Source organism: Psittacula echo (assembly GCF_963264785.1).
Source record: "Psittacula echo genome assembly, chromosome: 5".
NCBI lineage: Eukaryota > Metazoa > Chordata > Aves > Psittaciformes > Psittacidae > Psittacula > Psittacula echo.
In genome coordinates, this window is record NC_137739.1 from 28,037,079 (window position 1) to 28,058,219 (window position 21,141).

General features: G+C 41.4%; 1 protein-coding gene across 1 annotated transcript in view; it reads right to left on the bottom strand.

Annotated features, from left to right (window-relative positions):
• The window catches only part of LDLRAD3 (low density lipoprotein receptor class A domain containing 3), a gene marked incomplete at both ends in the record, with an annotated part of 88,802 nt that overhangs the window by 40,918 nt on the left and 26,743 nt on the right, over positions 1 to 21,141 (bottom strand). Inside the window, 3 exons of the mRNA XM_080619026.1 lie at positions 6,674 to 6,808; positions 9,511 to 9,636; positions 17,682 to 17,828. Coding sequence (XP_080475152.1) covers positions 6,674 to 6,808; positions 9,511 to 9,636; positions 17,682 to 17,828 — 408 coding nt within the window. The remainder of the gene's footprint in view (positions 1 to 6,673; positions 6,809 to 9,510; positions 9,637 to 17,681; positions 17,829 to 21,141) is intronic.

The window sequence follows — 21,141 nt, forward strand, 5'->3', positions numbered from 1 at the left end:
GTTGCTCCAAGCTCCATCCAACCTGGCCTTGAACGCTGCCAGGGATGGGGCAGCCACAGCTTCTCTGGACGACCCTGAGAAAACTTTCACAAAGCTCTCAAAAGTTACAAGTTTTGTATTGGTCACCTCTAAAATAAAGATCAGGTATACAGCCAATGTTAATCCAAAATGCCAACGTTCATTTACCATGCCAACAGCAGGTAAACGAACAGGAGGCTCTGGCTGCTGTTACCTCCGTGTTCAGGACTCATTAAAAAGTCACCCTCATTGTCCCAACCTTTGGACATGTTAGTGGAAACACTACTTAATAGGACATAGATCGGAACAGTACATCCGCACACAATGCTTCCCACTCAACCAGGCTGCTACCTCCTTTAACAGCCAATACCTACTTTGACAACTCAATTTGAATAGAGATTCTAAAAGCACTTCATTTCACTGTACCCTCTGCACTCCTCCCCCTGCTTGTTCTCCAGGTTTTACTGTTTGCATAGACTCTATAATAAAAATAAACAGAAAATTAATTATTTTCAGCATATAATTTCCATTGCATGTTGATGTTTATGTAATTGAAAACCATATAATTGCTTTACATTTTTAGCACCCCTCATAAATATGGATTTTCAGTATGATCTTTTATAGAAAATTAGCACAGAATATCTGGTAATGTCAGATAGGAGGATGAGTTAGCTTGGCAAGCTCAGGGAATAGCACACACCACAGACTGGCATGATGTGTCTCACCACTATTTTCTGCAGGCGGAAGAAAATCCGCTGTGCTGCCCAGCCTTCCAAGGAAGCTTGATGAGACTCTGGGACACAAGTTTTAATGCAAGAGCAGCAAAGAACTGAAAGCTAGAATTCAACAGCCTCATCCTTCACAGATTTACAGGTACAGAAATGCTGGCTGAAGATGAATCTCAGCTTAATCCAAAGTCTGGAAGGAGACTTTCTCCTGGGAACCTGTGCCAGGGCCTCACTATCCTCACAGGGAAGAACTTCTTCCTAATATCTCATGTAATTCTCTCCTCTGTCAATTCAAAGCCATTCATTCCCCCTTGTGCTGTCACTATATGCCCTTGTCAAAAGCCCCTGTCCAGGTTTCTTGCCAGGGTTCTCTCAGGAACCCTGGCTGGTGTCATGCTCAGGTATTAAACATCACCCTAAAGCAATTCACTCTCTGCTGTGAATACAGCACATTGGTATGGCCACTGAAGTATGACCTGCAATAAGGAAACAACTGGCATTTGCTTCAGCTGCAGAAAGCTGATGCTGTCACTGGCCTGGCTGGGACTAGCATTTGGCAGGAGCAAGCATGAAGACCGAGGGAGGTCTGGTATACTCATTTTAACGTAAATACCACCTCAGTTGTGACACATCCCCCCATCCTCCAAAATTCGGTTTTCCATACCGCTATCTCTCCTGTAAGATGATACAGGATCATATTTTCTGTAAGGCCAAGTAAAACTGTAGCAATGCCAGCACAGTGGAATGACTGAGAAAAAACTGAATTATTCCAAGCAAGGATTTATCAAACTAACAGATGCAACTGCCCAGACCTATTGAGGTCCCACACACAAAGGGTTGCCTATATCTCAGTTCTGCGTTTCTAGCTACTCTCCTTCCCATCGACATGAGTCAAGTGCATTTCATCATCACAGTTACTAGTTACAGAGACATCTGGCTGACCTGGAGTCACTGCATTTATTCTTCTTGAGTCAGTAAAACTTTTCAACAGACCTTTGGTGACCCTGCTCTAGGGAATTGCCTCCACTGAAAACGTGCTGCTTTAGGTGAATTACAGCATTGATTTTGTATTAAGCTGGTACAACATCTGGATAGAGACACTTTTATACAAGGTGCTTGGATCTAATACCTAAACGGGGTACAGGAAATCTGGAGAGGGACTTCTGACGAGGGCAGGTAGTGATAGGACAAGGGGGGATGGCTGTGGACTGTCAGAGGGGAGATTTACCGAACGGAGCTTTCAGTAACCTGGTCTAGTGGAAGGTGTCCCTGCCCACGGCAGAGGGTTGGAACTGGATGAGCTTTAAGATCCCTTCCAAACCAAACCATTCTACGATTCTATGCTTATTTGTGCCTTTTATTTGAATTCCCTCCATTGACAGCAAAAAGACTGGGGGCTGGCACCTAAAGTCCAGCAGGAGAAAGCTTCTGAACAATTAATTAAATGAAACTGATGTCTAAGAAAAGTTAATGCAATTCAGTAGCCTGGACACAGCATGACATGCCAACGTATATAGTGTATTTCAAACACCTGCATGCTGTTAAAAACTTTTGGAAAATGTATTTGAAAGGAATTCTTTTACTAATGACAGCTCGAGAGAATTTAATTAGCCTCAAGAACAAGGGGGAGAAAGAATGTCCTTTATTTTACACTTGTGTTCCTCTAGCGTGACATTTTATCACCTAGTTTCAAAGTTCTGAAGCACAGGCAAAGAAACCGCACACTCATGTCATCACCCTTCTCTAGAACTGTTAATTTGACATAAAAGTCATGCAGTGAAGATATAAATATCTGGACACAACTGTTAAGAGCTCATATTTCATTTCTGCACAGGTGAGAAAAAAAACCCCATCCCATTTACAGCCTCAATTTCCAGCTTCCCTTAGCCACTGACTGAAAGTAGCTGTTACTACGTGCACATACTGAGTTTGGAATTAGCTAAAAATATGTATTAAAAAAGAAGGATTACAGCAAGAGTCCAATAAGTCACTCCCATTAAGAACAGCACTTCCATCATGGGAGTAAGCTGCACCTTGCAGGAAGGCTACCATCAGCATCCAGAAGTACACCTATCTACAGAACAGACATAATATGAGCTGAAGACACAAAGTTACTTCCATGTTGTTGTTAATTGCCTTCAAGGAACTGCTTTCAGGGCAAGGCAATTGCTGCCAGACCTTTTTTTCTTCCCCTTTTCCCCACTGTTAAAGGTGCTGACAAACATGGTGAGCCCCTAGTGATACAACACCTTGTCTAAGATTTGACCTAGGTCATAAAACTGATTTTTACACTACCCAAGTCATCACCTGCTGATAACTGCTTTGAGCTTCAGGCAGATAAGGTGAAGAGGCTGGACATCCCTCAGATCTACAAACACCCTTTTCAGTTTTTCATAGAATCATAAAATGTTTGGGGGTGGAAGGGACCTTAAAGCTCATATGGTTCCAAGTCCCTGCCAGCAGTAAGCCCCCTTTCCTAGGCAATGCGTTAAAGCCAATAAAGGTATTCAGCAAACTTAGAACGAAAGGGCCATGAAAAGGAGTTTGAAATAAAATATCCAGTATGTGGGAGAAAGGAATTTCCCTGGATTAAAATCCATTAAGTACAGAACCGGAGCAGAAATTTCCAATCAAGTGTTGTTAAAATTGGAATAACCCCCGTGAAAGCACAATTCATATATGCAACTCATGTGGATAACCCAAGCAGTTATATCCTCTACCCAATCCCAAAACTCAGGTGCATACTTAGATGAATACACCATATTCCAGACTAAGACCGTACTATTACAGTGCTGGAAACTGGAGGTAACCATAGGATAGCTGGGGTGGGATTAAAGGAACATCTCTGGAGTTTACCATGGCAGGGGCAAGAGCTACAAGTAATTACTGTTGGGAATTAATGCAGAATTATTTGAGTTGCTGCTAAATTTTCACAGTTCTATTTTTTAAAATGATGCTTTTCTCACGACATACAAAGCTTCTGTAAGATGTGAAACACCCAGTTATAAGTGGTAAGGAGAAAGCAGGGTGGGAACATGCTCTCAAAAACCTGACCCTCCTCCCATTTTCACAACTAAATCCTGGGGCCACAATTTTCCCCTCCCCCCATTCCACCCCTCACCTCCCCAGTGATTCCACCCCTAAGTACAACTAAAGTTAATCTTTATAAACCCACAACTTCAGGCTCATTTCAAATTGCAGCTTGCAGAACTATTATTCAGCAAGGATGGCACATTTTAAGCTGTTCCACGTCAAAGCCAGGTCAATACGTTTTACCAAAGGTCACATTCCTGTTTTTCTAGCCTGCAGCTTGACCCTTCTTGACTGAAAGGATCTTTACTCTGGAAGAGTATCTGACACAACCCAAACCAATCCGTTACTGGAGCATATAACAGTAGGATAAAGGAGGCCTTTGAACATCATGGAGGAGTAGGAAAAGGTATTAATTTAAACAGCTTGTCAAGTATACCCAAGAGCAGGAGAGCAAAGTATCAATTAATAATTCACACTTTTATTCCACATGTTATCATAGTATCTCAAAACAGTTTGCAAACATTGATTAACTCTCACAACATCCCCCTGAAGCAGACAGGCACAGATGAAGCACTGCTCCTACCAGCCAGGATGTCATTCTCTGAGAGCATTTTGTTTAGTTGATCTGTGCCCCCTCTTCTCCATCTGTTAAATAGTGATAATGACGCTATCATACAGTGGTTCAGAAGCTCAGTGATGTCTAAATCAACACATTTTTAGATTACCCTTGTGCTATTTTTCTATCTCGTATGTCAGACTACGCTCTGTTACACTGAACATGGCAACACATCTAATGGGAAGAAAACCCTCTATCTTGCTTTCATAATACCCTACAGATTTGCTTTGCTCTGTCCCTAAGTACGCAGAACACTTGAGTTCTAGCTAATGACCTTGGGTACTGTGTCAACACAAAACACATTGTAATTACAGTAATTAGATCTGCTGTATGAAGAATCATAAGAAATGAAAGACTGCCCACAGCAGTCTCTAAATCCCAATTAACACAAAGCAGTTGTTGTGTTTGGAAGCCAGGACAGACATACCCATAGTTGCAAACTCCAGAGGGAATTATCATTTACATTCTGATGGGAAGCAGAGGATGTTATACTGTTTAATCCTTGCTGTGAAAGACAGGTACACAAGACTCGTCCACTTAAAGATGGTGAAATGGCAGTTCGGGGAGGCTCTAAAGCTGCCAAATGCAATCACACACAGTCCTCACAACCAGCAATTCCTTTTGAGAGCTCCTTACTCCCAGCTCTGTACTTGGATTCTTTTAATAATAATTATAAAAAAACCCAACAGAAACAAAACAAAACAAAACAATCCACAAAACACACACACACAAAAACCCCACAAAAAACAAACCAACCCAAAAAAAATAAAAAAAAAAACCACCCAAAAAATAAACCAACCCAAAAAGCATCACTGCTCTAGTCCTAATGAGAGAGTGCCTTCTTTCTTGTTGGGGGCTCTTTCTTTCCTGGGTTTAGAATCAGACAGAATTACTTAGTTTAACCCTCTTATTAATCTGACTTTCCAGAAGGACCAAAGATAAAGACAGAAGTAACGACTCCATGAAATCCAGCTCTTTTCTTCTCATGAGCTTGACAGTCATGTCCAAAAGCAGACTGTCATGACAACAACCAAACTGGAGGCAATCCAGGCAATTAATCTGCAAAGGAAGCACTCATCCCAACCTTGGAAAAGAACACTGCTGCTCTAAGCTTCAGAAGCCAAAGGAACAAAAAAAATAAAAAGAAACCCAACAAGAAACCTTCGCACCCACATTAATCTTCTGAGGCTGCCTAATCGTTTGCTAACCTCAAATAATTCATATATGCTTCATGTTTTATAACATACTGTAGTATTAAGTTACAGAAAACAAACAGAGGAGCACCACATGTAGACTTCTATTATAAGTTAAAAAGAAAAAAAAAAAGACATTGCATTTTGAGATTCTTAAAATGGAGATGCTTAAAAGCAGATACAAACATATACACAAAATTGGCTTTAAACCACAGAAAGAACTCTGCAAATAAAATACAATTATTTCTAACCTATGAAATAATCTGTCTCCAATTATTTGGATATATCAAACCTTTATTGATTAAAAAAGGGGGCAGATTTAGAATCTTTCAACTTTTACCCCTTTGGCCTGATGTTCCTTATTTCCCTAGTTCATGCCCCATCCTTGGCAGTGTTCAAGGCCAGGCTGGATGGAGCTTGGAACCTGGTCTAATGGAAGATGTCTCTGCCCATGCCAGCAAGTTGGAACTAGATGGTCTTTAAGGTTACTTCCAATCTAAACCATTCTAGTATTCCATGATTCTTAGAAGAATTAATACGCAACTATTTTCAAACAAGTTTTCTTTGCCATCCTCATCCTTTTCTCTAAATACAAACCCCAGGCAAGGTAGGAATAAATTTTTTCACTGCATACTTGTCCTGCAGCAAACATGCCTTTCAGGAAGTAACTGAGCAGCGACAATATAAAGCCTTAAGCCTACACAGATTTACGCATCTAGTAAACAGACAGACTACTGAATTACTTCAAACCAAAGTTTTACTACTCATCCCACTGGGTCCAATACAGCTCCTCAAAGCCACTAAATGGATTCCCAGCAACTTCAGCGAGCACTGGATCATAGATTATAAATACTTTCTGCAAAAGTGCATTTATACTCATCTGAAAAAGATTCCAGTCTTCTGAGCACTAAGTATGAAACGTGTGCACACACATACTCCACATCTCATTCATTAGCTGCAGAATTCAGAAACCACAGCTGTAGCCCACAGAGAATACCAACAATCATATTTTCTACTGAGCCTGTATTCTGCATTAATTGGAGTTGGGATAATATTGCAGAATAGAATCAAACCCCAGTGCCTACCTTGGGGGCTTTCGCAGCTTTCTTCATCACTGTTGTCTTGACAGTTATTTTGACTGTCGCACACAAAGCTCTTATCAATGCAAAGACCATTTTTACAGTGGAATCGGGCAGTAGAGCAAAGCAAGGGATTTGCTGCTGCAAAAAGAGTGAAATCTTCCATTAGAGATTCTCTTACTCAGGCAGTGAAACAGCCGTTCAGCAATCAAAGACAAAAGGTCACAACTCAACAGTTGGTCAATTTGCTGAATATGTGGGAGTAGCCTGGCAATCAAAGCAACCCTGTCTCTCTAAAGAGAGAGATGAAATTCCTAATTCATGCAGGATTCATTACCATTAGCAGGGATTCAGTCCACCCACAGTTGTGATAAGCCTCCTGTTCACTCTCATGAGAGCCCCTGTCACAATCACTGCTCAGCATTTGCTCACACTGAAGACATATGGAGGGCAGCACTGCCTATCATAAACACTGCCTGTTGCTTCCCACTGCAACAAACTCTGTCTAGCTCAAGTTTCAGACTACAAGCCAACAACCCTGGCTGAGAACTGCTAAGCTGTGCTTTATATACCTCTGCTTCTGTCTTTTTCCACCTTTCCCATTCTCCTCACTATTTTGAATTGATAGAATAGCAATGTAGATATTTTTCAGTTTTTCAGTGTTTGAGTTTCAACCCCTCTTAAGGGTAACATGCATGCACATTGCAGTAGCACCCAGAAAATCCTTTCACATAAGGCCCAGTGTTGCACACAGAGCAGAACCAGAACACTATTAAAGCAGACTTGCTTAGGTAGAACAGACTCCTCACCCACTCCAAACCCAGTAGTAAACATGCTTTAAGATGCTATGTCTAGTTCCATTTAAAGCTTCAAGCAGTGCAGTTTTCAACACTTCTCCTAGCAGATTACACCACAGCATCAATGCATCTCACTGTCAAGGAGGTCTCCTTGATATTCATCTTCATTTTCTCTTTTCTAATTTCATCCCTCTACTCTTAGCTATAGCCCAGCATATGTAACTCCATAATCCCTTCTTGAACAGCATTTGCATCCTTCATATACAGCACATATATAGCCTCAACTTCCAACACAGTCATCACTTAGCAGAGATATGCATAACTTAGCAGTTTTTATTATCTCCTCATAAATCAATCTCTCTGTCCCTTAATTGTTTTTGGCACTCTTATCTGAACTCCTGCCAGTTTTTGGTAATAAGACAACTGAAACAGAATGCAACTTTCCAATTGAAAATCTTAAAGCTGTTTAGATGCCTCATCTGCTTCAAAGTGCTTCTCTGCCACAATAACACAGGGGGCTACAATTCCAAAATACTTACTGCATATTTTTTATCCTTTGAAGTAAGATATTCTTCTAAAGAGTTTTTTAAAAAACAAACCTTAAAGTCTGCCTTGCATACAACCTGCAATACATATAACAAACACCTCCAGCTCCCCCAAAGCACATTTATCATGAACATGCCGAGTCTCCTTTGGTCTGAAACCACTGCGCACTTGCATAGCATATTAATTTTCCAGGTCACTTTAGGACCTACAGTGTTGTTCCTCTACGTAAGCAAAACAGAGAGCAGACACTTGCATATACCACAAAATGCCTACTGCATGCTTAAATGGCACAGAGAAACAGGGAAATCAGCAGCATGTTATCAGCTGCAAGGTCCCATTGGAGCTACACACTACAAGCTCATGGGAATTCATGTAATTCATAACCAAATCTGGTGCATTTTCAATTGAGATCTGCCACTTGTCAGCCCACCACCTCAAGGATACTCAAAGCACTTCTGTCAAAACTTCTTTCTAGTCCACTTTCTAAAGTATAACCCAAAGTCATTTCCTTAGCCTTCAATCTTCTTTCTCTAGCTTCACTTGCTCTGCAGAGGTGCTATCTCACTGCCAAAGTCCTGGCAGGGCCCAAACCATGCCAACAACAGATGGCAGCTTGAGATGCTCATGACATTGGGGAAAGCACACAAACGAGAAAAGCAAGAACTCCAAGAAGCAGACAGTGACATATCACTATAAACATTGCCCCTTTTGTTATCTTTGAAAGCTGATGTCTGTTGTCCTCCTCCTGACCTTTAAATGTCATTAAGTATCTGCTGCAAGTTTCTGCCTACAGATCCATGCTTTTACCAGCTCCTGATAATAGCAACAGAGCTGCTGGTTTGAACAGAACCTTTTCTCACTGCTATGATATATCCCTGCTAGAGTTACAGATAAAAATGATCTACATACGCACTCAAGGGGGTTTAGCCCAAGTCAAGTGGTATTTCAGATGATCTCTCTCTGCTGTGAAGCTCCCTGCAAGATGCTGACCATCACCTCAAACTAGCACATTGGCAGGCACATCAGAATTTGAAAACCTCTTCCTTCCAAGAGATTCACTAAATAACCCTTTGGGTTTTTGTTGTTTGAGAACACACATAAACAGAGAAATCTAAATGATGCTGAACAAGTAAGTCACATTCTTCAGTGACAAAAAGCAGAAAATAAAAATTAAATTTTCAAATTAAATATTTGGCCAACTTGAGATGCATTTGAGTGCAGAGAACCTGTTCAAAGTCAAACAGTCAGCTTAAATCTCATTTCAAAGTTAAAAGGGCCTTAAGTATCATATAGGTATTATATACACACCAAGACTGAACTGTACCTTAAAAAAACAAAAAAAAAAACCCAGGTGAAAACCACAAGGATCACTGGGATCATGAATAACAGGAAGAATATTTGACTCAGAAACTCAAGGCTAACAAATGCTTCCCTTCTAAGTTCTATTAATTAGCTGACAGAAAAAGAAGCACCCTCGCTTGCAGGCAGGCTTGCACTTACTGCAGTTCTCTTCATCACTGCCATCGGGACAGTCCTCAAAGCCATTGCACCGGAAACGGCCGATGATGCAGTGGATCCCACTGGCGCAGGGGAAGAATGTAGCACCGCACTTGGATTTGGCTTTTGCTGGCAGAAGATACAGACATAAGAGGGTAAGAATGAAAGAAAGCATTTACAAAGGTTAGAGATACTTTTGTTGCAGTACAGAATACTCCAGGCAGCAATGGTGGTACCAATGTTTGGTGCCTTCTTATGGCATGCTTTCAAATGCTTTAAGGTTTCTTTGTGAGATGTTACTTGCTTGGGTTGATTTTTTTCCTAGTTTGTATGATTTATAGAATGACTCAAACATTCAAACTTAAATTTGATTAAAATAACCTCTCAAAGCAAATCTAAATTGCTCAACACTCTGGAGTACAAGTGTGTAAATTTAGCAAGCAAGATACACCTAACTAAAGACCCATGTGAATTGACTAGCCTGGGAGCATTGAAGGAACAGTACTAAGAGGGTCATACTTCACAGAAAACAAGAGCAACTATCTCCTTTGTGCATGGAAGCCTGCTGTAAACATCACTGCCCCAAGCATAAGTCATACAATCACAGAACGGTTTGGGTTGGAAGGGACCTTAAAGCTCATCCAGTTCCAACCCCCCTGTCACAGGCAGGGACACCTTCTGCTAGACCAGGTTGCTCCAAGCCTCATCCAACCTGGCCTTGAACACTGCCAGGGATGGGGCAGCCACAGCTTCTCTGGACAACCTGTGCCAGGGCCTCACCACCCTCACAGAGGACGAAGAACTTCTTCCTGATATCTTGTCTAAATTCCTCTTTGAAGAAAACTATTTTGGAAGTTGTACGTGTGAATGTGTGAAGTCACTCCTTATGCCATGCAGAAACCAATCTTCCCACCACGTTCGTTTAAGGCTCTAAAAAAATAGTAACTTCCCATCAGGACCAGCTGTACCTTCTACTGAAGATGTGAGAGTTTGCAGGCAGAGCTCTACAGCATTAACAGAAAACCATTTTGCTATCTTTAGGGTACAAAGTGTGAAAAGGCTCCATTTTTTAAGAAAACTGTAATCTATTTTATAATTTCTTAGCAGAGATGAACAGCAGCAGGGGAAAAAAAATCAGATTTCGCATATACTATGTAAAACCTCATGCTGTGTGTATATGTATTTATATACATATATATACCCCATTGCACATAAGCAATTCTGACATTCTTGATTGGCTACAAGTAGAATCATAGAATCATAGAATAGTTAGGGTTGGAAAGGACCTTGAGATCATCTAGTTCCAACACCCCTGCCATGGGCAGGGACACCCCACACTAAACCAGGTCACCCAAAGCCTCATCCAACCTGGCCTTCAACACCACCAAGGATGGAGCATTCACAACCTCCCTGGGCAACCCATTCCAGTGCCTCACCACCCTCTCAGTAAAGAATTTCTTCCTTAGATCCATTCTAAACTTCCCCTGTTTAAGTTTGAACCCGTTACCCCTTGTCCTGTCACTACAGTTCCTGATGAAGAGTCCATCCCCAGCATCCTTGTAGGCCCCCTTCAGATACTGGAAGGTTGCTATGAGGTCTCCACGCAGCCTTCTCTTCTCCAGGCTGAACAGCCCCAACTTTCTCAGCCTCTCTTCATACGGGAGGTGCTCCACTCCCCTGATCATCCTTGTGGCCCTCCTCTGGACTTGTTCCAACAGTTCCATGGCCTTTTTATGTTGAGGACACCAGAACTGCACACAATACTCCAAGTGAGGTCTCACGAGAGCAGTGTAGAGGGGCAGGATCACCTCCTTTGTAGTTATAACCCAACTAGAAGGTTACAGCAGATCTATGATGGGCAAGTGATTTTTCTTTCCACAGATAGAGCACAGGCATCAAATGTCTTCTATAATTATCAGCAAGTAAAGTGCAGTTCTGGACTACAGAATTGGGGAATATAGCCAGGACAAGATGGCATAACCCGACTTCTTGTCATATCTAAATACTAACCTACTGTTTAGGCATCAGAGTAAAACGTGAGAGCTATTCCTCACTACAGTGATACAACACTTAAAGATGTTATACATACGTGACAGGTTGAGTTTCTCTTCTGTAAGTCTTGCTATAGAAACATTAGGGAAGAAACTTGCCGACTGAATCATCACTGTTCTGACAGATAGTCCGCATCTCCAGCCTATCACATCTATAGGCACCCAACATGATGTGGCCACTAGGACAAACACATTTCCTTTCTTTAACTCTACAAACATTTCTATTTTTATTTTTTTTTTTTTTATCAGTTATTTTGCAATCTGGAGTGCAGGAAAGGAGTTGTAGCAGATACACAGCAGCAGACATTTGTGACAACCTGCAGCTAGAAGTAAACTGCACCACATTTTGGCATCAGTACCTCTGAAGTCAAACTGTTGCCTTAGAACCCTCTCAAGTAGCAATCACGCAAAATAACTTCATACTGCTTCACACCCACATGTCTCAGTTCAGCAATAGGTGATGATTTATTCAGCTAATCAAAACTTGATTATTTGCATGCAAGAAGAGCAGCTCCCTGGACAGAAACCATTGTGTGCAGATGCTGCATTATTGCAGAGTCACAAGTATTTTCCTGACTTTGATAATGAACTACTTTAAACTTCTCTGCTGTCATTAACTGATGTCAAGAAATGTCACAGCCACATCAGGCAGTGCTGTAAATCTGGTCTCTCTTGATGCATGCATGGCAAGGCACAGTGTTTCAGTAAAGACTCTACATGATGGAATTTAAAATATTATATTCAACTTGGTAAAGTTGAGATATCTTTAACAACTCTTTCTACACGAAGGAGTTAGATCTTAATCTTTCAACTCTGAAAAACAGGTTTTACCTTGAATTTACAGAGCAGAAGATTGGTTTTGCAACACTGAACACAGCAGAATGGCACTGGGATACAATCTCTTTCACCACAAAACCTGATATAACCCATAACAGTTAATACTAACATTATTTTGGGCTAGTTTATTGCTGTTTGGACCCTACAGTATTTTCAGTTCAGTTCCCAGTGGGAAAGCCACCACCAGCTGCAGTCATTCAGCTGCCTCAGCACAGAAGGCAAATGCATCACAGGGGCCTTCAACAGGGCTGTCTTGCAGACATGGAGAAGTTTCACTTCTCAGCTAGCTTTTTCCCACCTAGAAAAAGCTAACACTTGAGTATTATTCCCAGCATAAAATCCTTTCAATATTCTACTATTGCAGAAGTCAATAAAATCACAGAATGGCTTGTGTTAGAAGGGACCTTAAACCTCGTCTGGTTCCAATGGCCTGCCACGGGCAGGGACACCTTCCACTAGACCAGGTTGCTCCAAATCCCATCCAACCTGGTCTTGAACACTGCCAGGGATGGGACAGCCACAGCTTCTTCTGGGCAACCTGTGCCAGAGCCTCACCACCCCCACAAGGGAACAGCTTCTTCCTAATGTCTCATCTCAATCTCCCCTCTGTCAGGTTAAAGCCATTCCCCTTGCCCTGTCACTACAGGCCCTTGTCAAAAGCCCCTCTCCAGATTTCTTGTCAGCCCCTTTAGGCACTGGAAGCTGCTCTAAGGTTTCCCAGAAGCCTTCTCTTCTTCAGGCTGGATCAGCCCAGCTCTCTTAGCCTGCCTCTATAAGCAGAGGTTCTCCAGCCCTCGGAGCATCTTTGTGGCCTCCTCTGGACTTGCTCCAACAGGTCCACAATTTAATGAGTTTTGCTCCAAAAAACAGTGAACTGTAGAACATTCACTGCACCTACTAAAGCCTTTGGGTTACTCTTGCCTTTGCTCCCTGGTTAGCCACACAGGTGAAAGAGCTGCTAGTCATAAATTACTAATGGAAACTCACAGAAAGTGAGCCTAAAAAGTACTTCATTTCAAAGGCAGAATTTTTTTGGGGGGGTTTTGGTTTTGTTTGGTTTGGTTTTTATGTAGCAAAATTAGCCCCATAGGAAACATGAGAAGTTGCCTCCAACATACTAAACTATCACTCACTTACATGGGCAATATTTACACTATAGTTTATATTGAGAGAAAGGACAATGCTGAAGTAAAAAAGCCAATGGAGTCTGCTGCCATGAAGAGTAAACTACTTCCTTTGAAAAGGGGAAAAAAGAAAGCATTTCAGAGTTGGACTACTATGGGTCAGTGGCTTTTACTTGTTGCCAGACAGTAAGACCTTAAAGTACTCTTTCACTATCTAGAAATCTATGTTTCAGTCCTTTAAAGTGATCACAAAGCACACAAGATGTCATAAGAGCATAGACAAAAAGCTTGTTTTGCAGACATTCAATTAAGTGATTTCTCACTAGAAGAAGTATTTTAGATGTTGTCATCACACAAAAGGACAAATGCTAAGTCAGCTGTTATACCCCAAAAATTAAGTACTACTTCAAAGTTGTCAAGTTATTCAGGATGAGCTCAGTCAGGACAGAATGCTGCCCTTAAGGGACTTCAGTATCAGGGGCAACCTTCCTCAGAGGACCTCTGCATACCTGATTCCTCACTCCATCCTGGACTACTACCTACCTGACTTTTTTATTTCAGTTATGCCACTGATGTCACCCAACTGTTAAACCTGCCTCATTCTAAGCTCTCCAGTCAGGCTATTTACTGACCCCCCCATCTAGAGCAGACTATCAAAAGGATTAAATAATTAGCATCACAATCCCTTGTATAAAAAGCTACCAAATGTAAGTAGTTACTGTACTTGCCCTTAGTCATGTGTAAATTTCTGTAATTGAGCTTCAAATGAAACATTCACCACGGTCATATCATTACAAATCTTATTATAACTACTAAGCACTTGGCTGCTTAATCATGAGTGAAAACAAGAGTTCATTCCACTTTCATATTCCAAGTTTGAGAGCCATGTGAGTGATAAAAAGATCAGCAGCTGGCTTATAGCATCTTCCAAAGTAATGCAGATGCTCCTTTCATGCATTGTTTAACATTCAGCTTTGCTGAAGGAATTCTGATGTCTGTCAGAATATACCTGCAACAAATATTCCAGGTCAACCAAGAGACTACAGTAAGCAGCAAGAAAAACAGGAGGCTTAGAAGCACCCAGTGATCATAAATTGTGAACAGAAGTCCAGAGGTTTTCTGCATGTATACGTACAATTACTGCAACACATACAACTACTTTTATAAAGGAATCTGTAGCATTCTGCTACATATTTAAGTTCCTTAGAAAAAGAAGTCTTGAAGTCATTAGGCTTTTACACAAATATTTACTGGATTATAAATACGAATGGGACCACTGAAGACTGGTTTTGTACAGTTTTGTAAGGCGGTTGTTTGCACAACATCTCAAAGCCTGGAATGCCAGCACATGATAATGCTTCCTCCATTAACATAAATACACAAAACCTACTATGACTGTACATTTTCATTGCCATGATCCTTCCAGGGTGAAAGCTCTGGTAGAATGCTTCTCTCTTCTTTAGTTCTGGCCCTGCTGTTAGATTTTGTCCTTCCATATATTAAAACTACCACCCTCACCATAAGCACTCAGTCTAAAACTATTATCTACATGCAGGTTTCCTGACATATTTGTGCTTTCACCACAGCCATTTAAAAAGCACTAGATGGAGATATAGTGTAAGGGAGAGCACCACAAAAGTAGACTTAGTCCTTTTTAGAGGGAGAGTTAAATCCCAGATAATACTCTTAAAAACCCTCCCCAAGCCGACATTTCCAACATTTCACATTTTAGCAGAAAGGCAGAGTTTGAAAGTATTCAAGTTCCTGTAATTACACTGGTCTTCAAGGATGGTGCATCTAGTACCTCTCTGGGTAACCTGTTCCAGTATTTTATCACCCTCACTATAAATTTTTTCCTCACGTCTACTCTGAATCTCCTCTCTTTCAGTTTAAAACCATCACCCCTCATCCTACAGAGGCCAGCTCTGGCTAGCCAGTGCAGAAGTGTGTTGGCAGTACATTCCTAGAAGCATGGATAATGCCCTGTTGCACAGACATCTCAACACTCAAATCACACAGCCTTTTCGCAATTGACCCAAAAACCTGCTTTACCTTTATCTTTGTGTTGAGTGATCCACAGTGACAAGTGGGAACTGAAACATGTGATAGGCAGAGGTTCCCAACATGAGAACGCACTGCCCCAGGCTATCCCTGCATAGGATGTTTTTTCAGCCCACAGCCTACACTCTTTAGCCCCTAGCTTAACAGGGCTAGTCACTGTAGTCACAGTGTGATGCTATTTGCTCACAGCTGAACATGCAAAGTTGGCATGTAAGAAATGGCTCTGAGTAATGAAGGAAAATCTAGACTTCTGGGTATTTGGTACATCTCTAATTCTGGCTGCTGTCATGACAGGCACTTAGCAGGGCTGACGTGCCATGTTCTGAATCTGCACCATCTGCTGCTTGTTAGCTGACGAAAGCAGCAACATGCCACCACTCACTAGCTGCTGCTCATTAGCTGACAAAAGCTGTTCACAGTGTCTGCCTTGTTCTTTCTGTAATAACCTAATATAAATATGTACAAAGAGCAAAGGAAATAGGAAACAAAGATGACAAGAGTAAATTATGAGCTTAACTAAGAATATTAGCATATTCTTAAATCTCAAGAAGAGAATCCTTCCAACAATGGGATGCAGTGGCCCCAAGGATTATGTCAGCAGGTACATATAAAGGTCAGCACTAAAGATAACCCATTTACCTCAAAACGGTAAGCTGACCTTTTGACCTGTTTTTCACTTGTTTGACACAGGGTCCTTGTGCAGAGACTCTGTGGCTGCCCCATTCCTGGCAGTGTTCAAAGCCAGGTTGGATGGGGCTTGGAGCAACCTGGTCTAGTGGAAGGTGTCCCTGCCTGCGGCAAACGGCTGGAACTGGATGAGCTTTGAGGTCCCTTTCAACCCAAACCAGTCTGGGATTCTATGGTAAAATCTAAGTGAGACAGGTTAATTTTTTTAACTTTTTTTCTTGCTGTTGCAATACAAGCCTCATGCTTTATAGAGACTGCAAAGCTTCAGATATTTTATACAGATACTTTTAATGCCTTAGAAAGCGAGAAAAGCTCACTGGCTTAAAGGAGAACTATGTATGGAGATTTCCACAGCACAGTTATTAAAGCCCCCTTATTTTAAAAGGGATGGATAACTGGTGGTAAAGAGAAGGTACCAAGTTTTAAAGAAGCAAGAGGTTTTAACAAAACATGGTATTTCTAGCCAGGTAGTTTGGCAGAAGCTATTCTTTCTTCCTTTTGCTCCATAAGCAAAGCTAATGATGTCTTGGAAGTGTCCTTGGAAAGGTAAGTTTCTTACAATTCAGCTTCATTTTAATGAAAATCTCCATAAAGTATATATGTGAAGGAGCAATACTGGTCAGATGAAAAGCAGTAACTTCTCAGAAATTTCTCAGTCACTCTAGAATCCCATGAAGTTTAAGGTTTTTTTCATTGCCAGCTGGATTTTAAATCCTAGTGTTATGTTGCAGCATCATCTTGCTGTCTGGGTAAAACATACAGGCTGAAAAGTTTAATGCTAAATAATGGCTGAATAACATTAACTGAACCTTAGTTAATGCTAAGAAAAAGATGAAATCACAGAGGAGAACCAGATCAGACTTTTTTTAGCTCCCTAGAACTAGGAGTACTGTAGAAAGGATTAAAACATGTAAATATTATTAACCAACTCATCTGGTCTATTTTACAGAAAGTTAGTATTAAGTTTCAAAGGGTTCAAAATTACATTTTGAGAGGAGAGATCAAAAATAATAGGATGCAGTCAATGATTTTGAAATGAAAGGAACTAATCTTGATGACAGTGGAGGTCAACTTAAAGCACTAGGCCAGTGTGCTGGAACAGTATATACATGATCCCTAAAAACCACAGTCTTCCACTGAAAGAAAGTATATCAAATATGTCTCAACATATCCATCTGTGAATAAGGGTTTAGGTACCAGCTACCAAGTGCTGTATTAAAATTGGACACTCTGAAGAACATTAAAGACCTGAAATAATAAGGAAGGCTGTACATCTTCTTCTAACAACAGCTAAATTAAAAAACTGGTAGTAGTTTTGTTACTTCCCTAATACACACTACAGAGCACACTGGTAACACTACACAGCCAAGCCTTGTAATATTAAGCACATTAAAGTTATAGCAATGTCACTTACGGCATTCTCGCTCATCACTGTCATCAAAGCAGTCTGGCAGCCCATCACACTGCCAGGCCCCCGGGATACAGCGCCCATTACTGCACATGAAGTTTCCAGGAATGTTGCATTCATTTGTGAAGTTATTCCCAGGCAACAGTTGGCTCTCTGAGACAAACAAAAAAAAAAACCAGAAAAGTTTACAGGGTTTTTAAAAGAGGCAGCAAAAGTGACCACTAAGCAAGACGTTTATCAGTGATTGAACGAAGACAAGACAAATGGATCCTGACCCTGACAGTTTTCTCATTATCCTATCAGTCTCCTGAGCATGGTACTCAGTAGTACTTTCTTTTCCCTAAATTACCATTTTAGCTGCTCTCCATTCACACTCCCCACTTCACAGATTTCTTTCTTGCTATTTTGTTTCTAGGAACACACATGCAGCCTTCTATGTATCCTCAGGTCAAAGCCAAGTGTTAAAAAATACAAAGAAACATCTCTCCTTCACAGGGTCAGTCTAAAACACAAGCCAAACAGACAAGGCTGTAGGAATTCACCTTCATACTCTCAAGCTTTTGTAACATGAGTTCTTAGCTTTGTAGAATATTTTTCTGCGGTTACTCAAGGGGGAGGAGCTACAGAACACATTGACTAACTTATACTAAGTTTTCAATTAACTTAGAATTGAGGTTCTTGGTATTAATCTAGTCCCCTGGGCATCTGTCCCCAGGCTAGTAAGGCAGTTGGCACTCTAGGATTCTGCCAAGTGAAGGGAGTTTAGCAATAGGATGCTATACATCAAGAAAACAGCACAAGGGGAAAACATAAAGATTTGCCTTCAAGATTCAAGATTAAATACAGCTCTAGTCAGCCATTTTAATCTACCACATTTCCCACTTTGTGCATTGCTTTTGGAATGCCGATATCACAAGAACACAGAGTTCAGTGAAAGAAGATGATGACACTCAGTGGTTTTAATAGGCACCAAAATGGCATGTCCTGTTGTCAAGCTGGAAGGAAGCTGCAAGCCAAGGCAGCAGATGAAGAAAGAATACCTTTCCCTCTGTCCTCCTCTGTCACATTCCAGACTAGTGCTACACAACATGCACTTGACCGTATTACAAAAAACTGAAACACAAACCTTCGCACATAAGGGTGGAGGTACCACAAAAACATCCCTCCTCCCGCCACCTGCCTGCAAATCTTTGTGGTTCAACATGAGGTTCATGTTGAACACCTGGTTCAACACCAGCAGGTCAAGTGCCCCACACCTCAGGGCTGCATGGGGCACTGAGCAGATCACAGCTGCCAGGATCAGCACTTTTAGGGAAGACCCTTTCCTAGCTTGTTCCTGCAGGCCCAGGGAGGAACCCACTCTGTACAGGCATTTTTGAAAATTCAGCTGCCAAAACAATGAGCCTGTAAGCAAGAGGCTTTCCAAAAACTCCTGAATTGGCCAAATATGGATTGGTCATAAAGCATCCAAGAGCTTCAACAGCAGAACCTAAATCCTTTCTCCACACTCCCCCTAAAAAATAGCTTTCAGATCAGTAAGACTTTCCTGTAAGTTGTAATAACTTTCATTAGAGAGAATTTATAAGTTCTAGGATATTCAAGGCCAGGTTGGATGTGGCCTTGAGCAACCTGATCTAGTTGAAGATGTTCCTGCTCACTGCAGCGGGGTTGGACTAGATGACCTTTGAAGGTCCCTTCCAACCCGAACTATTCTATGACTCTATGATCTCTCCCTGCTGCTCTTTGCTAGCTTCTTGTCTCATCTCATACCTAAATCTCTCATCCAGCCCACTCCATTCCCACAGGGAAGCTGTGCATATTCAAAAGAAAAAAATCCTGCTGCCAACACTAATGTGAAACCCTCATCTAGACTTGGGCAATTTTCTAGCTGATAATGGATACCAGATCTGTCTCCTATGGAGAGAGGCTGAGAGAGCTGGGCTTATTTAGCTGGGGAGACCTTACAGCAGACTCCAGTGCCTAAAGGGGCTGACAAGAAAGCTGGAGAAGGGCTTTTTAAAAAAGGCCTGTAGTGACAAGACAAGGGGGAATGGCTTTAAGCTGACAAGAGATTTAAATGAGGTATCAGGAAGAAGTTCTTCCCTGTGAGGCTGGTGAGGCCCTGGCAGAGGTTGCCCAGAGAAGCTGTGGCTGCCCCATCCCTGGCAGTGTTCAAGGCCAGGTTGGACAGGGCTTGGAGCAACCTGGTCTAGTGGAAGATGTCCCTGGGATTCTATGATCTTTTCCATTTTTCTAATAAGGTCCATACCAATGTCAGGTTTTGTGCAGTCAACTTGCTATGCTGCCTTTAGGCATAGGCAGAAATTCCTTCAATCTGGCAGAGCTGGCTTTCCAATAGTTGACATATTTACCCTGAAGCCTCTGACTAATTTTGAATTCAGCCCAAATATGAGCTATATGGATGCTTGCAGTTAAGTAAAGGAGGAAGGGAAGAAGGGGATAGAAGTGGTCCATTTTCACTGCAACACATTGCTCACTTTAGGAAGCATACCATCTGGGCTGACTAAAAAAAGGGACCTGTGTTTCACTTTGAAGGGTCTGAGTAAGGAAAGTCAATCTGTTTTAGCAGTCACTTCTAAAATGTTCACTTCTAAATATTTAATACTCACTGAAAAAAGAATCAGGGAAATATAAATAAAAGGGTAAGTCATGCTGAGCACTTCCCACTCTGTGAAGAAAGCAAGTCAAGGATATCTTTCACAAAAAAAAAAAAACAACTTTTACCTGGAGGCACTCCAGAAAACTGTCCCCCTTTATTGAAGAGATCACTAATGGTAACACTGCTGCCTCTGTATCGGAAACTATCATTAGTAAGAGTAGATAATCACCCTGGACAAGGAGGTTTTGAGGAAGAAATACAAGACACTTCTATGTTCAACACCCTCATGAACAATGACAGTAACTTCAGCCTCTTTGCAAAAGGGATCTGTTGCCAATGATGATGCATGAACTCTTCATTGCCAATCTTCTGGCACATCTGTGGGAATCCTGGGATCTGCACTGGATAGTTTCAATGGATTACTGCTTAAAGCTTTTCAAATGTGAGGAGAATTATTTTGATCCTGGCTGGTATGGAGCTGTGAGGCTGATGAAGTACTCAGGATTCTTTCCTATCACATGATACACACAGTATGTTCCATACTTTAATGAATTCATTCTTTCTTCCTGCTTATTCCTTTGCTAGATGTAAATCCACACCAGGTTTGTTTTCAGCACATCTGAAATCTGCTCTCTACTGAAATCTGCAACGTGTGGTGAAAACAAAAGGAGAGGAACTAGAACATGTCAGTAGCTGGATTTTGAAGCAAAATGGCATCAAAAAGACATGACCTTCAATATCTGCCAGTATTTGTACACCAGCAAAACACATCACAACTAGAGGAAAGTAAGCTGTAATGGCAGACTTTAACAAACACTTTTTGATCTTCCTCCATCATCTTAAAGA